The sequence below is a fragment of the Oncorhynchus tshawytscha genome, linkage group LG01, assembly GCF_018296145.1.
Source record: "Oncorhynchus tshawytscha isolate Ot180627B linkage group LG01, Otsh_v2.0, whole genome shotgun sequence".
NCBI classification, from domain to species: domain Eukaryota; kingdom Metazoa; phylum Chordata; class Actinopteri; order Salmoniformes; family Salmonidae; genus Oncorhynchus; species Oncorhynchus tshawytscha.
The window spans coordinates 60736133-60754340 of NC_056429.1; the positions used below are offsets into that span (position 1 = coordinate 60736133).

At 45.1% G+C, this 18208-nt stretch overlaps 1 protein-coding gene across 13 annotated transcripts in view; it reads right to left on the minus strand.

The window, feature by feature from the left end:
* Positions 1–925: 925 nt before the first annotated feature.
* The window catches only part of LOC112260823 (regulating synaptic membrane exocytosis protein 1-like), a 67274-nt gene continuing 49991 nt past the window's right edge, over positions 926–18208 (minus strand). For 2 of the 13 annotated variants that reach the window (XM_042323920.1, XM_042323973.1), the window contains 16 exons: positions 16122–16293; positions 15743–15847; positions 15129–15191; positions 12670–12771; positions 12329–12406; positions 11647–11712; positions 11250–11315; positions 6739–6854; positions 6422–6546; positions 4614–4777; positions 4316–4527; positions 4027–4180; positions 3689–3801; positions 3490–3591; positions 3216–3355; positions 926–3133 (listed from right to left, as the gene is read on the minus strand). In XM_042323920.1, the coding sequence (XP_042179854.1) occupies positions 2918–3133; positions 3216–3355; positions 3490–3591; positions 3689–3801; positions 4027–4180; positions 4316–4527; positions 4614–4777; positions 6422–6546; positions 6739–6854; positions 11250–11315; positions 11647–11712; positions 12329–12406; positions 12670–12771; positions 15129–15191; positions 15743–15847; positions 16122–16293 (1994 nt within the window). In that variant the 3' untranslated portion in view covers positions 926–2917. The remainder of the gene's footprint in view (positions 3134–3215; positions 3356–3489; positions 3592–3688; positions 3802–4026; positions 4181–4315; positions 4528–4613; positions 4778–6421; positions 6547–6738; positions 6855–11249; positions 11316–11646; positions 11713–12328; positions 12407–12669; positions 12772–15128; positions 15192–15742; positions 15848–16121; positions 16294–18208) is intronic. The other 11 variants (XM_042323943.1, XM_042323934.1, XM_042323928.1 and 8 more) reach the window with 11 other exon arrangements.

The following is an 18208-nucleotide window of genomic DNA, read 5'->3' on the forward strand; positions in this document are numbered from 1 at the left end:
GCAACACATAGGCCTATGTGCATCTATCTTTAAAAAACAGGAAAACCTTTCAGATACAAAACGAATTGTTTGTAGGTTAATTAACCAAATGTACACCTATAGGCCTAGGTATAAATATATTTGCGGTCGACAGGCCTACATGTGGATGCATAGACACATTTTTATTTTCACTGAATATGCCTTGACTCTGTGCTACTGAGAAATGTCCGTAACTTTCACTTTCAGAATTGAATGTACATTCTATACTTTGCAAACGCCTAACAAATATTGGTTATAGTTTACATTACAGGCTACAACTTGCGTGCACGTTGCACGCATGTGCCCTGCGCTGCCCCATAGGCCAACACAGTCTTTGAAAATATGCAAGTCATACAATAATGCACTCATGGTGTAGGTAGGCCTAAGGCAGTGTCCACTGCTACCACTGAGTGGGAGTATTGGAAAGGGTTTGTTATTGTCAATACCAGTGAAGATAAACACATTTGAAGGTGTATTCTGAGACTGGAGATTATTCCAACAGCTCAGGTGTGTGAATCAATTACCTTCCCTAAAGCAGTTATGCCATGCATCAATTATATTGTTATGAACGCTAAGAGTTGATAGAGAATGATGCTGAACAAAGGCTGTAGTAGCATTGCAACTGCTTTCAAGTCGTGGGCATTGTGAAGGCCAACCCACATCAGCCCACCACTGATGTGCAGCACCTACCTTCGTTCAGGGTTATGGTTAGGATTCAGTGTTAAGAGGGAAGGGAAGGGAAAGTTGTTAAATTGCTTAATATGTTGGAGCTTAAAAACACGGGCTGTGTTACGGCTCCTTTGTACTGTACAGCAGCCATTTGGCAGTAGATAAGTTAGTCGTTTTCAAAATCGCATACCCGTGTATTGACATTCATTTGAGTCAATTCTCTCACCCTTTTCTTCCACACAGTCTTTTATTTGTAAATAATAAAAATGAACTCTTGAATATAAAACATACACATCAGTAGAGCCACATCTGTTATACAAACAAGAAATGTAGCAGTGAATACTTCTTCCCTAGATATGGTGTGTTGAGGGGGTACCCATGGACTGTAAACAATCAGTATCATGGAGTAATACTGACAAAGGAAAGGGCAGTGGGCCGCACCGCAAGAGGTTCAACTGAGAGGTCAGCAAACAACATTTTCATTGGCTTTAAAGTTCAGTCCAAACCATGAGAAAATAGGGGGATTAAAGTGTTGCGGTTAAAGAAACAAGATGGAGTGTGTTGCAAATAGTCATGTTGGTGTTGGCTGCTATTTCGAGAAACTGAAAGGCCTGTTGGCTCCCTCTTGTGGTTGGGCACCGCTCAGCGTCTCTCGCAACACAGGGCATGGGGCTCTGATCTGTTTCCATAGGACCAGGAATGTTTGGATCGGTTTGTGTTTGTGTGTGTGTGTGTGTAAATATTGTCAAACTTCTCCCTCTGACTCATATTTACAACCTGTGTGTGCGCATAGGTAATGCGTGTAGTCAGATACACTCATTTGATAATCATATATCTATATCTTTATAATTTCTGTCAAGTCATCATTTTACTTCATATACATTAAGCTCTGTTTTTTTTATACACACATTCTCTACCTCTGTTTCTAGCCCCACTGTCATAGACTACTGTTAAAGCACCTAGATCCTCAGATAACTAGGGGGTTCCAGTTTGCTCAGTACTATGATACAGCACTGCTCTCCAAAGGGCTCAAAAGGAACAAGAAAATAAAAAAGGCTTTTGGAGACTTCCTAATATGGAAATTCGTACCCAGAGTTGGAGGTGTGGCCTGGGCGGAGCTTATTCCCCCGGTGTCCGCCCTTGGATGGCGGATGGCTTTTCTGTTTGTATTCATATTCAGTACGAGCAAACTGTACAAGTACATGCAACATACAAGCTGGCCTAAAGTATGTGGAACTAACACACATTTAGTCTCTTTTTTTTTAAAGTAATTTGTCTGGCTTTTGTTTTACAAAACAAAATGTGCATGCATGCAGCTTGGGCCGGGGTCCCGAGTCATGCTGCGCCTGCCTCGCTCGCGGGGGCGGGGCGAGAGGGGGGTGTGACAAGACCTCTGCAGGTCTGCAGACCACCGTCACTCGAAACCAAATACACACACAGGGAGTCTGCACCACATGGTACCTTTCTGAACTCTAGGCAAATAGAATAAAATATATCTAACCATCATTTGTCCTCTGTTTTTCTTTCTCTTTCATAATAAATCCTTGTCCAAAAAAGTAATCAAGCTTTTGTGCTTGCGTTGATCTTCGGACAAGTGTTTTTTCCACCTGTGCAGACTCCCTTCCCTAACAGATTGTGCAACCATGCCAACCCTCACAGACACCTGTAGTGACGCCATGACGGCATCAATGCTGAAACACATTTTGAGGGGCAACTGTCGGCTGGGCATCATCAATCTTTTCTTTGTCTCCTGCACGCTCTTTATGGCCTCACAATAACCTCTTCACTGATTGGCTTCACCAAGCCTGGGCTGACATCCCTTGTGCCACCTAACAGAATGGGCTGCATGAGTCCCTTCTATCTCAGGAGCACGTGCCATTACACACTCAACGGCGGGAGAGGAGGAATGGACAAAGAGGAGACAAAGAAAGGAGATGTCAGAGAGGAGGACGAATACAAGAGGTGAGACTCAGGAGTAAAGCCCCAGCAGCCCAGAGAAAGGTGGGAAAAGGGAAGGGAGGGAGGCATGGGAAGTGATTGTCAGAATCCAGGTAAGCTCTGATTGGCTAGTTCTCTATCTCCTTTCCTTCCTTTCTCTCTCTCTCTCTATTTATCTCTTTTTCTCTCTGTCTGATTTGCTCTATTGCCCTAAGGGAAATTGGCCCTAGGTATGTGGTCATGCACTCTGGTCATTTGTGGTCCATTTGGGGTTGTGGTTGCGTTGCGGTCACTAAGAGCGCATATTAGCTGGTCCTGAGCTGTCCAGGGATGTCTGGGATGCCCGCCGTGTGAGCGAGGCTAATGTAGGGTCCACCAATGAGGAAGGGGGAAACAGTTTGTACCAGCCAATCACTGTGCTAGAGAGGTCCAGCTCCTCCAATAGGATCTGTGCAACTCCCATGAAGCATTTGTGGTCCAGTCGCCCGTAGTCGCCCCAGACTATTACCTGTGGACGGTGAGAGAGATATGTTAGGCCAAGGAAACACGCATGCACAAACACACACAGTACAGCTCCATGGATTTATTACCTGCAGGATCTTCCCCTGTGGGCTCTCTTCAAACAGCAGGGCCTGCTGGTACAGTGGCTCCAGGGTTTTACGTGCAATCTTGGTTTTCTTTTTGGCTTTACAGGCCCCGTTATCCAGCAGGTACACCTTGACATAGGGAGCTGCAGCGAGAGAGAGGTGGGGGGGAGAGAAAGGAATGAGGGTATGGAGAACAAACACACTTATCTGTCTGTGTGTGGGTGGGTGGGTGGGTGAGTGCGGGCATTTGTGCTTTTGTGCTTTTTGTGTGTGGTACCTGGGAGTGATCTGGACCCTGGTTTGGGGTTAAGGCCACGTGCCCTGATCACCTCTACTTCCAGCTGGCCTTTTTTATCCATCATTCCAATTTGAACATCTCCTGTAAAACACACAATATATCTTATCCAGTTCTATGAATGTTTCATACCGCATGTAGTGTATTATGTCAGGTTACACAAGTCCCTTGTGTCACTCACCCATGGCAGGTGTGGCTAATGTTTGCCGGCCCACCAGTTGGGCGGGGCCAAGGCCATCCAGGAAATCACTAAACTGACTGTCAGCCCCCAGCCTCATCCCCGAGAAGATTAGACTGGAATACACACACACACACACACACACACACACACACACACACACACACACACACACACACACACACACACACACACACACACACACACACACAGAGACACACACACACACACACAGAGACACACACAGGGTTTAGACTACTGAATAATGTTAGACTGGATAAGCATTGAGAATGACACCACCGCTACAGTCAAAGAGACTGAGAGAGGCTAGAGATACTGACTTCCCCTCAGAGCTGTAGCTGTTCATGCTGCCGTCGGTGGAGTCTCTGCTGGCCTGGCGGGGGTACTCTACAGCCATACCCACCTCTGTGCTCCGCTGGATCTGGATTTTGGTCTTTTTCTTGCCCTTCTTCTTGGTATCCACCCCCACTGCTTCTTATTGCACACACACACAGCAAACACACAGTAAACACACAACCATTGCATGAACAATACCAACAGGTTGTCAGGTGGGTGCTGGATCCAGGGCGTGTGTATGATCGTCTTGTTTTTGTGGTCTGTCCGTGTTACCTTTCTGGGAGGTGAGCTGTGAGGTGCTGCAGCTGCGTCTGGAGGGCAGGCCCACGATGGCCACCACCCGTTGGCTGAGGCTGGAGCGCCGCTTCTTGCCCCCGCCCAATGCTGTATCTGATTGGCTGCCGTCTGTGTGCTCAATGCCATAGATCTCACCGCTCACGCTGGTGCTCTTCAACATGCTCTGGCCTGACGCACGGACCGCCTTGCTACACATACAGACAGACAAATACATGTTGTAGACATTACTGCAACACACAGGAGTGTGTGTGTGTGTGTGTGTGGTTCTATTTACTTGAAGCGTCCCCGGGGTCTCTCTGACTGGATGGACATGTAGCTAGTACTACTGATGCGGGAGGCACTGCTGGTGCGAGAGATGGCTGACACGTCGCTGACATCACTGTCTGAAGACTTGCGGGATACATTCTCACAGCTGGTTCTCCTCTGGTCCTTATACAGCTAGAGAGAGAGAGAGGACGAGAAGATATATATACATGTTTTTAATGCCAATAAACTGAATTGTTTTGAATTGAGAGGGGGGGGAGAGATGAGTGAGGGGTGAGAGAGGCAAGATTAAGATGGAGAGTGAGAGAGGGGGGAACAGAGAGAGATGGTGAGAGGGAAAGAGATATGGGACCCGAGAGAGAGAGGGACATAGAGAGATGGAGGGAGGGACAGAGATATGGGGAGCGAGAGAGAGAGGGACAGAGAGAGATGGTGAGAGGGACAGAGATATGGGGAATGAGAGAGGGACAGAGATATGGGGAATGAGAGAGGGACAGAGATATGGGGAATGAGAGAGGGACAGAGATATGGGGAATGAGAGAGGGACAGAGATATGGGGAATGAGAGAGGGACAGAGATATGGGGAATGAGAGAGGGACAGAGATATGGGGAATGAGAGAGGGACAGAGATATGGGGAATGAGAGAGGGACAGACATATGGGGAATGAGAGAGGGACAGAGATATGGGGAATGAGAGAGGGACAGAGATATGGGGAGCGAGAGAGAGGGACAGACACAAACACAAACACACCCTACAGAGCCCCAGGACAGAGCCCCAGGACAGCAGCACAATTAGACCCAACCAAATCATGAGAAAACAAAAAGATAATTACTTGACACATTGGAAAGAATTAACAAAAAAACAGAGCAAACTAGAATGCTATTTGGCCCTACACAGAGAGTACACAGCGGCAGAATACCTGACCACTGTGACTGACCCAAAATTAAGGAAAGCTTTGACTATGTACAGACTCAGTGAGCACAGCCTTGCTATTGAGAAAGGCCGCCGTAGGCAGACATGGCTCTCAAGAGAAGACAGGCTATGTGCTCACTGCCCACAAAATGAGGTGGAAACTGAGCTGCACTTCCTAACCTCCTGCCCAATGTATGACCATATTAGAGAGGCATATTTCCCTCAGATTACACAGATCCACAAAGAATTCGAAAACAAATCCAATTTTGAAAAACTCCCATATCTACTGGGTGAAATTCCACAGTGTGCCATCACAGCAGCAAGATTTGTGACCTGTTGCCACGAGAAAAGGGCAACCAGTGAAGAACACAGACCATTGTAAATACAACCCATATCTATGCTTGTTTATTTTATCTTGTGTCCTTTACCATTTGTACATTGTTAAAACACTGTATATATATAATATGACATTTGTAATGTCTTTATTGTTTTGAAACTTCTGTATATGTTTACTGTTAATTTTTATTGTTTATTTCACTTTATATATTCACTTTATATATTATCTACCTCACTTGCTTTGGCAATGTTAACACATGCTTGCCATGCTTCCCATAAAGCCCTTCTATGTTTCCCATAAAGCCCTTGAATTGAATTGAATTGATATGGGGGGTGAGCGAGAGAGGGACAGAGAGAGATGGTGAGAGGGACAGAGATATGGGGAATGAGAGAGGGACAGAGATATGGGGAGCGAGAGAGAGAGGGACAGAGATATGGGGGATGAGAGAGAAAGATGGGGGAAGGACAGAGATATGGGGCGCGAGAGAGAGAGAGAGAGAGAGAGAGGAACAGGAAGAGATGGAGAGGGAGAAAGACAGGGGCTTGATCTCTCGTGACAGGTGACTGACCTCGCGTTTGCTCTTAAGCGCCCTCTCCAGGTCCCTGCCGGAAGTGGAGGGAGCAGCAGAACTGTAGGAATCCCTCTTCTGCACCTTCATCTGGAGCTGTCGAACACGTTCCTCCGCTGCTAGAGCACACACACACACACACACACACACACACACACACACACACACACACACACACACACACACACACACACACACACACACACACACACACACACACACACACACACACACACACAGGAATGAGTAAAAATAAGCACACACACATATCACGCACTCAGGTTTACAGAAAAAATCAAGTCAAGAAAGCCACACACCTTGTTCTACGGGGCTGCTACTCTTGTCGGGGACCTGTGGGAGGTGTCTGACCCTGCGAGCTGCTGACGAGGACGTCACTGTGGAGGACAGAGACGCACCACCTTGGAGGGGGCCCCTGAGAGAGAGAGAGAGAGATGAAAGAGAGAGGATCAAAGAATGAGAGAGAGAGATACAACAAGGGGATGTATCGCTTCATGGAAATCCTGCAGCACAAACTATTCCCTTCACTGCTGGACACAGAGTTTGTACACATACAGTGAGCTCCAAAATGATTGGGACAGTGACAATTTGTTTGTTTTTTTCAGCTCTGTACTCCAGTACTTTGTATTTTAAATGATACGATGACTACGAGGTTAAAGTGCCCTGTCAGCTTTAACTTGAGGGTATTTTAATCCACATCGGGTGAACCGTTAAGAAATTACAGCACTTCTTTTGACATAGTCAAAAGTATTGGGAAAAATGTACTTATGTGTATTAAAGTAGTAAAAAGTTATATATTTGGTCTCATATTCATGGCAACAGTTCGGTTGCCAGAGACGCGATCCTGTCGTTCAGTCTTTTTGTTCTGTATTTATGGACGTGGCCAGATCTAAATGTTCTACTGCCATACTGACTGGCAGTTGTTATCCCTTGCTAGCTAGCTAGCCAACGACAGCTAACTTACAGTCAAGACAAACAGCAAGAACAACAAAGCCGCTGCATTTCCGTTTGTCTAAGATGTTCTCTAGTGACATTTATTTGGAGACATCCATTACAATGAGTTAATGAGGTGTGATTTCGCCTGGCATTGAAAATGTGCTCTCTCGTCCGGACACTGTTGTTCAAAGGACCCTAACCAAGACCACAGCTAACACAATCACTTCAACTGAAGCTGGAAAGACTGCCAAGTAGCTGCACGTAGTTTTCAAGTGATATTTCTTCTGTATATATTTATCCATAAACATGATTCTCATTCATGATTTCGACTGGCTGAGAAACGCTGCCTGCCTGTCTCGTCTCGACTCGTTCATTACTATTGGACAGCCGGAGATCGAATTTGAATATTGAAACAATGTTGTACATATTCGGAGAGACAAACCGCAATGGTTGTACAAATCTCCGCTGTTGAAAACAAAATGTTAGTCTAAAAGAAATGTGAGATAATGTCAAGATACTTTTATAAATAGCCTGGCTGGGCAGATTAGACAGTGGATTGTGCAGTCAGATGGAACAGAGTAAATAGGCATTTTAACAACGTAGATTTAGCCGGTGCTAACTTGTGGAATAGACACAAATCAGCATTCAGGATTAGACTCACCCATTGTATAAACACACACGACACATACACTTACACACACAACCCACCACACATTGGCACAGCGCTGGAGTACAACGTCAAATAAATAGTGTGTCTGCATTAAAGGCAGTGGGATCACAGAGGAGGAAGGTAACAGCTCTCTCTCTCTCTCTCTCTCTCTCACTCTCTCAGACCACTCCTCCAGGGGGTCAGATGTGAGGGGTCAGAGGTCAGCACCTGTTAGTTGGGGTGAGCCCGGGAACCCCGGAGGTTCCCCTTACCGAGTGGCCGCAGGGGAGGGGACCGTCCTCGGGATGCCCTCAAGATGGAGGTGGGCTTATTCTTGGGACCCCCACACACACACCATACACACCGTGTGCACACCGTCGCACAGCACAAAGCAGCATGCAAAAAGGAAATAAAAGAACAGAATAGAGACAAAAAGAAAAGCAAAGGAAGGAAAGGATGGAAAACATGAAAAAACAAACATTGTCAAACATGTTGAAATCCGTACAGACACGTAAAAACACATCAGTGAATCCTGGCCCATGCTCTCATGCTAACGTCAGCATCACCATGCTATCCATGGGTTCAAATCAAATCAAATGTTATTGGTCACACACACATCTTCAGCAGATGTTGTTGCAGGTGCAGCGAAGTGCTTGTGTTCCTAGCTTCAACAGAACAGTAGTATCTAGCAGTGCAGTAGTATCTAAAACCGCTTCACAACAAATCTAAAAGTAAAATAATGGAATTAAGGAATATTTCAATATTAGATTGAGTAATGTCGGAGTGGCTTTGACTAAAATACAGTAGAATAGAGTACAGTATATATACATATGCACTGTTGCGCCTTCTCCACCACACGTTTCTGTGTGGGCTGGACCATTTCAGATCGTCAGTGATGTGTACGCCAATGAATTTCAAGCATTCCACCTTCTCCACTGCGGACCCGTCGATGTGGATAGGGGCAAGCTCCCTCTGGTGTTTCCTGAAGTCCACGATCAGCTCCTTGTTTTGTTGACGTTGAGTTAGAGGTTAATTTCCTGCCAGGTTATTCTCTCAGGGCCCTCACCTCCCTGTAGACTGTCTCGTCATTTTTGGTAATCAGGCCTACTACTGTTGTGTCGTCTGCAAACTTGATGATTGAGTTGGAGGCGTGCGTGGCCACGCAGTCAAGGGTGAACAGGGAGTACAGGAGGGTGCTAAGCACGCACACTTGTGGGGCCGCTGGGTCAGCGGAAGTGGAGGTGTTGTTTCCTACCTTCACCATCTGGGGGTGGCCAGTCAGGAAGTCCAGGACCCAGTGGCACAAGGCGGGGTTCAGACCCAGGGCCTCAAACTTAATGATGAGCTTGGAGGGTACTCTGTTGTTGAATGCTGAGCTATAGTCAATGAATAGCATTCTTACATAAGTATCCCTCTTGTCCAGATGGGATAGGGCAGAGTGCAGTGCGATGGCGATTGCATCATCTCTGCACCTATTAGGGCGGTAGGCAAATTGAAGTGGGTCTAGGGTGTCAGGTAAGGTAGAGGTGATATGATCCTTAACTAGCCTCTCAAAGCACTTCACGAGTGCTACAGGGCGATAGTCATTTAGTTCAGTTACCTTTGCTTTCAGTACAGGGTACAGGAACAATGGTGGACATCTTGAAGCAGACTGGGATAGGGAGAGATTGAATATGCCCGAAAACACTCCTGCTAGCTGGTCTGCCCATGCTCTGAGGACGCGGCTATGGATGCCGTCTGGGCCGGAAACCTTGGGAGGGTTATCACGCTTAAATGTCTTACTCGCGTCGGCCACGGAGATGTAGAGCTCACAGTCATTGGTAGCGGGCCGTGTCGGTGGCATTGTGTTATCCTCAAAGTGGGCAAAGTATGTGTTTAGTTTGTCCGGAAGCAAGATATCGGCGTCCGCGACGTGGCTGGTTTTCCCGTTGTAGTCTGTGATTGTCTGCAGACCCTGCCACATAAGTCTTGTGTCTGAGCTGTTGAATTGGGGTTGGAACTGGTTCAGGGAAGTGAACCAAAAACCGTAAAATAATGACATTTTTCAAGGAACCGAACCAGACCTGAGAACGAAGGCGATCTATCCTGTTCCAGAACAGATCCATTATTGAAAAGCATGGGAACCGGTTAACAATCCCCCCACACAAAAAAAAATGCAACAAAGCACCTATGCAAATTAGAGAACAATAAGATAGACTTTTTTCAATGCTAGTTAAGAATACTATAGTTTCACATTGGAGTCATTAACTACAAAAAGGTAAACTCGTGTTTTTGTTTCAATAACTGGCGCTGCTCTGCACACACAAGCAAGTTGTCTAGCGCGATTATTCGGTAGCTCTGGTCTCGCTCTCGAAAACTCTAGGCACCATTCGGTGTAAATGTGATGTAAAACGGAGAGTCGTGACCAAAGGGGCCTCTGGTCCAACACCAGTCAATCCGTTGAAGTTGAAAGACATTTCAAGTTCCTTCATAGAAGCCCCTCCTCCGTAGGTATAAATCTGCCTAATTCAGATACTGCATGTCAGAAAAACAAGATGCCCAGCATTATCCTCACCAGCTAAAACAATGTTACACCCAACACTACACTTGTCTGTCCAATGCATGTACTGTACATAGTTTGCCTGCTCCATAGCAAGCTGCTCTATGCATTGGTGAAGTAATTTAATGTCGAGCTAAATTTAAAAAATATATATATACGTATATTTAAGAGGTTTAAAAAGGAACAGAAAGAACAAAATAAACTGTACTTATTTAGGTTCAAACCGGTTCAGAGTTTCTGTTCTGGATGAAATGATTAGGAAAAGAAATTGGTTTCAACCCCTGATGCTAACCACTGCAGTACAGTACAGGCACAGGTGACAAACCTCTTAAAAGTAATAGATAATTACCAAATCAAAGTTTAAATAGTGGTACAGTGGATGAACTGGTGAACAGAAAAGAGGTAGACCCCCACTCTAGGATCAGTTGACCCGCAAACCTAAATTGTTATGGGGGAAAACTGATCTTAGATGTCTATGGGGAACTTCATCCTACTCTGGGAACTCATGAGATGGGACATGATGGCAGGATGAAACCCACAATGAGATTCACATGCTCAACTCAAGCTTTCACTTTAATCCTGTACTGGTGTGAATGGGAGATTTTTAGGAAAGTTTAAGGATTGGGCCAGAAGTGATGATGTTGAAACACAAAAATCTGGGTATATGTTATGGTTGGCCACCTTACCTGTCTCTGCCAGGGAGCTTCTTTCCTAGAGTGTGACAGGTTGATGAGTCCAGGGTCCGAGTTTGCCTGGGAAATTGGGGGATGAGTGGAAAACAGAAAGAATCGGATGGAGGGATGAATAAATGAATGGAGTATGGGAGAGGGGTAAACAGCTGGGGTAAGTGAGAGAAGTCTGATTCTCTATTCGTAATGAATCGGACAGCCTTATGCTCTACAGAAGCCAGCTGAGATATGGATTTGATGTAGCTGCCTCTGTGTTGTCAATACACAACAATGGAATATGGAACAAAGATCATGAAGAAGCATCACACTCTCATGCATTCTTTGAACAAGTACTGTGTGTGTGTGTGTGTGTGTGTGTGTGTGTGTGTGTGTGTGTGTGTGTGTGTGTGTGTACCTCTTCTTTGCACTGAGGTGGTTTACTGTCTCTTGTCTAGGAACTAGACGCTCCATCATCCATCTGCTTCATACACACCACAAACGTGAAGGTGATGGGATGACATGACGAGAAACACAGACACACGTACACAGACAGACACAAACACACCGCTTGTGACTTACATAGATTTAAACTCAACTTTGAATCCTGAATTATGTGTCTTTTGTTATGAATATGAAAGACAAACAGTGATAATGAGAAAAGCTCAGTTGGCATGCAATAAACAGACAAAAGCTTCTGAAATCCCTCAATTCATAGACTACAACTCCACAAGCGAAAAGCAAAACAGCACAGCCATTCTTCATGAGAAGATAGAGGCTGCAAGGATTTTAGAACACAACGTTTACACGGGAGGATGCTAGAACACAAACTAGATTGTAGAACACAACCTAAAGACTGTTAAATTCTAGAATCCAAACTACAAGCCACAGTGATTCTAAAGAACAAATTAGAGCCACCAGAATCTACGCCAAAATACCCTGAAAATAGTCCCATTGAACAAAATTATTGATTGGGATACGTTTAGGGTTAGAGGTTAGCTAGCTATTACACTGTGTGTTGGGGTTTAGTACAGGTGTGGGAGTTAAGGTTGGGGTCAACTGCTAACAGGGGGGGATGGGGCCGGATGGGAAGGGGGTACCTGTCGTCTTCTGGGGAGGCGTGTTGGATTAGAATCCTGGGGCTGGCGGGGCGTCTGCGGGGCAGAGACTGGGAGCAGCTGAGACCCGCAGCACCCCGGTGGACACACAGAGAAACACATGATCACCTGCACTCTCATAGGGGCTTTATCGTGTTCATGGGTCTATCATATGTCCGAGTCCCAGTTTAAGGCTGTTATCACAAAAAAATGTATGTCCTCTCATAAAGTAGCTATGTACAAACACTCACTCCATGAGACCCCCCCCACCACCACACACACACACACACACACTAAAAGAGTGTAGGAGGTGGGGTGCAGAGTTCAAGTCAGTGGGCTGGTACCTTTTGGGCTCTGGTGAAGGAACACTATGGTTCCTTTCTGGGTTCAGACAGTTGGTGCTAGCGCTCCTAGCCTTAACCCTGTTAAGAGAAGGCTGTAGGTCACTAGCCCAATAACATGCCATCCAATGCAGGAGAGGAGAAAACAGGACAGGAGGAGATGCAGAAAAAAGAAGAGAAAAATGGAAAAGAAAGAAATGTTAGATACCCAAATCATAAAGGACATGCTAGTCTGAACCTAGTTTCGAGTGATTAGGTGATTGACAACAGACACGGCAATGCAAGATGTTGTCAGATATTAAGGTAGTCAGGTTGTCTCGGAGACCTGTTCTCCGGTTCTCAGAAGAGTCCTTGACCATGGTATGAGGGCTAAAGGTCTGTCTGTCTGTCAGTCTCTGTGTGTGTGTGTGTGTGTGTGTGTGTGTGTGTGTGTGTGTGTGTGTGTGTGTGTGTGTGTGTGTGTGTGTGTGTGTGTGTGTGTGTGTGTGTGTGTGCGTGTGTGTGTGTGTTTCTGTGTCTGTGTGTGTGTGCCTTACCTAATGGTGATCTTGTCTGTAAACCTGAGAACTCGTTGTGTGAAAGAGCGGCATGTTGCTGTGACAATACTGGAGCGCACCACTGAGCTAGTCTTTAGACATGCAGGCAGCGTGGAACTTCACTCAAGACAATTTTTTAAAAATCGAAACAAAAGCATGTTATTAAAACACAACAAAAAATCAACTTAACATCAAACAAACAAAGGCCAAGAGTGGGTAAGGATGTGTCTGGTAGCCTACAACTGTGGACAATACTCCCATGGGCAAGATTGCAACAACTGTTCATGAAGTGCATATTGGACTACTTACAGTACCGGCTCCAAGTGGATTGATAGAATTCATCCAAGGATATCAGTAAGACCAGGATACAGTATCTGTACTGCAACATTGGTATGAAGTCACTCAAGTGATATTACCTCCTGAATATCAAACTACAAAAGTATAACGTACCACAACAACACTAACTTACAAGATAATTGTGTGTGTACATGAGGGGAGAGACGGGGTAGAAAGTTTGGAGGGGAACGACTTTCCAACACAGCCTCGCTCTCTTCTTCCACATACCTGTAAATGTCCTTGTGGATGCTGTTGACTAAGAGAGGCATCTTAGCGGGAAGAGTGTTACTGTGTCTAAAAGCAGTGGTGGAAAAAGTACCCAACTGTCATACTTGAGTAAAAGTAAAGATACCTTCATAGAAAATGACTCAAGTAAAAGTTGAAAGTCACCAAGTAAAATCCTACTTGAGTAAAAGTCTAAAAGTATTTGGTTTTTAAATATACTTATGTATCAAAATTAAATGTAATTGCTCACATACACTTAAGTATCAAAAGTAAAAGTATAAATCCTTTCAAATTCCTTATATTAAGCAAACCATTTTAATTTCGGATAACCAGGGGAACATCCCAACACTCAGACGTAATTTACAAACAAAGGATTTGGGTTTCGCTGGTCCGTGAATCCTCCAGATCAGAGGCAGTAGTGATGACCAGGGATGTTCTTTTGATTAGTGCATGAATTGGACCATTTTCCTGTCTTGCTAAGCATTCAAAATGTAACGATTGCTTGTGGGTGTCAGGAAAAATGTATGGAGTAAAAAGTACATGATTTTCTATAGAAATGTAGTGAAGTAAAAGTAAAAGTTGTCAAAAATATAAATAGTGAAGTACAGATACCCCAAACATTGACTTAAGTAGTACGTTAAAGTATTTTTAATGAAGTACTTTACACCACTGTCTAGAAGACCTCCTGAGGTGTGATGTGTGTGTGCATGCAGGAGATGGAGATATCAAAAGGGGAAGGAGGAAGATGGATTAACAGAATGGAAATACAATTCCCAAACTACTGCTAAAGAAAGACAGGACAGCAGCATGCCAGCCATGTGGAAGCATGTATGCCAGCCTTTGCCAGTCTCTTCCAGCCATGTACCAGCCAGGCTTTGCCACTTACCTCTATGGGTGGGCTCACTGGGACAGTATTGCACCTTTGTCCAATATAATGGATCTGGTAATGCACTGAACTAGTGTCAAAAAGTGCCCTCTAGTGCTCGAGGCACATTATTACAACCATGAACTGTGGCTACATGACGCTAACTCTGAATAACTAGCTGCCCCTCAGGCATTGGCCAGGGTCAGCAGAGGCTATGTGCGGTCAGCGGTGGACAGTCCCAGTGTTGACGTCTGATCGGGTGTGTGTTGTGTCACTGTCACATGGGATAGGATGGACACACTGAAATCGCATGTCAATTGCTCTCTCACACACATTATGACAGAATAAGAAGCATTTAGAACAAGGGTGAAGTCATGTAAGAAATCTCCACACATCTCCACACACAACCACTTAAGATGAAGCGTCATAAGGACGCTGAGAATGAGGATTATGATCATACCTAATACAAATAATAATTACATGTCCTGACTCCTGTTTACCTTTTAGTGTGTAGGCACTCTGCACTTTTGCCCCGCATTGATTGGTGGATCAAGATGACCTCACTGTGGTTACCATGGGGATGGATGACACATGAGGAAATAAACAACGGAAGCCAAACCGGAGGACAGAGAAAGAACATAGATACAAAGCTGAGCCAGCGGAGAACAATGGGACAGGTAGAAGTTGCCCCTAACCACAGATCTAGGATCAGATGATTCTATCCCATATTCTAACCCTAACCATTACAGGGGATGAACAAATCTGACCCGGTATCAGTGGTTAAGGGCGACTTCTACCTACTCCGACAGGTACACATATGACAGCAAGAGATGCTACGACGCCTTATAACACTTACTAAACTTTTGTCTCATGGCTATAACTTCATTGTTCTGAGAGTCTGAATCAGCAAACAACTGAGAACAACAAACACGTGAGCAGCCATATCCAAACATAATCCTGACTATTCGTTGTGCTGAATCACAGAAAGGAAGAGAGCAGAAGACAAAGGAAGAAATACAACTAAAGGACCTTTTGAACTGGAAAAGACAAAAGGGAAAAAAATAATCCAGGGCCACCCGATTGTACACACACGGACACACATACACACACACACCTGTCATCTACATAGTCCTGCTCCTGGTAGTGTCCTCCGGCAGAGTCGTAGTAGCGGGTGGGAGAACTAGACCTCCTACTATGGTGGATCTCATCATCCAAACTCCTGACACAGATGAGGGTTGAGAAGGATATGGAGATGAGGAAGAGGGAGAGAGTGCAAAAGAGAGAAGAGGTGGGGGGAAATAGAGAACAAGCCTTTTAGCTGTGGTAACAGTGTATGTGTTGGCTGTGTTGCCAGTGACAGTAAGAGCAACATTGGCAGCATTACTTATTCTGGGTCACAAAGGCCGAAACACAAACTTGTCCCTGAAGTTCTCTCCTCAACCCTCTCTCTTCATCAACACCCCATCTCCCCCTGTCCTTTCCACTCCCCTCACCTCTGGGTGGGGACGTTGGTGGGTCGTGATCGGCCCCTGCCCTGTTCCTCTCTGTGAGGGGAGACAGATCGAGAGCGATGCTGGGGTGTCCTCTGCTGCTCCGGCACCTCCAGAGTGGTGGCGTGGGGAACCCTCTGCTGCCTCTCCCTCTCCCGCGAGCCTCTTTCGGCTGCTACACAACACACACACAGCCACCGGGGGAGAGAAGCATTGTTCATAAAAGCAAAACATACATACTGTACTGTCCCAAGCTGGCACAATTTTAGCCCTCAGCTCTAATATGACAATACTGATACAAACTACTCATTCCAGTTGAACCCAAGGATACACAGTGTTCCTGCTTTACCAAACAACCTCCTCCTGTGAGCTTATAATGTTCAGCTTGCATAAAGAAGTAATGACCTGCCTGATCCTGAAACAGTGAAAATCTCGCTGCAATCACACTGCAAATAACTAAGGACGATGTGAGTGTTTTTTTTGTCATCTTTAAAGGAGAGGAATGCTTCATTAAAGCTGAGAGTGGGTCCCTTTAATCTCCAATTTGCTTTTCTACCAAGAAAAATAATGAGAGGTTAGTGGCGGTATCAATTTCTTTCTATCTTCCTCTCTCTCGCTCTCTTTTTTTCTCTCTGTCTTTCACACACACACACATATGCCCACATGCACACACCCACAACCACAGACAAATACGGCAGTGAAGTTTCCTGAGTGTTCTGACAACAACAGAACAACATTTTAGTGGTAGAATGTCGATGGAATGTCTCTCTTAGTAAGAAGACAGCATTCCCATGCCTCCACCCACCTTTAGACACAACTGGAAGATGGCTCTGCAGCGGATAGCTATGACCTCCTGACCAATTCTGCTAGTTTGTGTGTTTTTTCTTTTTTTTTTACAATGAAGTTAACTTTTTTGGTTCATAATATTTCTGCCATCATTTCCTATGACCGAAAATATCAGAACAGTGACCAGGCCCTCATCCCCGGGACTCGAAAGAGGAAGAGACGGTGCAGGAGAGGCAAAACGGGCGAGCTCCCTGACAAGACTAAGACAGAGGGTAAATAAACCGCCTCCACCCTCTGTTCTATTGGCAAACGCACAATCACTGGAGAACAAAATGGACGAGCTCCGTTTGAGACTATCTTATCAACAGGACCTGAAGAACTGTAATATCCTATGTTTCTTGGTGTCGTGGCTGAACAAGGACAATATACATCTAGAGTTTTTTTCCTATGCATCGTCAAGGCAGCTGGTGGAGGATCTCTAATGTTGAGGAAGTCTCAAGGTTTTGCTTGCCTTACTTAGAATACCTAATGATATGCTGCAGACCATATTACAGTATTTACCAAGAGAATTTTCATCTATATTTTTTTGTAACTGTCTATGTACCATCACAAACCGATGCTGGCACTAAGACCACACTCAACAAGCTGTATAGGGCCGTAAGCAAACTAGAGAATGCACATCCAGAGGAGGCGCTCCTAGTGGCCGGTGATTTTAATGAATGCAGGGAAACTGAAATCCGTTTTACCAAATTTTTACAAGCATGTCATCTGTGCGACTAGAGGTGAAGAAAACTCTAGATCACCTTTACTCCACACACAGAAAGACATACAAAGCTCTCCCACGCCCTCCATTTGGCAAATCTGACCATAACTCTATCCTCCTGATTCCTGCTTACAAGCAAAAACTCAAACAGGAAGTACCCTTTATACACTCAATAAGGAATTGGTCCGATGAAGAGGATGCTAAGCTACACGACTATCCTTTTGATAGCACAGACTGGAATATTTTTTTATTTAACCTTTATTTAACTAGGTAAGTCAGTTAAGAACAAATTCTTATTAACAATGACGGCCTACCCCTGCCAAACCCGGGCCAATTGTGCGCCGCCCTATGGGACTCACAATCACAGCCAGATGTGATGCAGCCTGGATTCAAAACAGGGACTGCAGTGATGCCTCTTGCACTGAGATGCAGTGCCTTAGACCGCTGCGACACTCGGGATTCCGAATATGTTCCTGGATTCATCCAATAACATTAAGGAGTTTACCACATCAGTCACCGGCTTCATTAATAAGTGCATCAA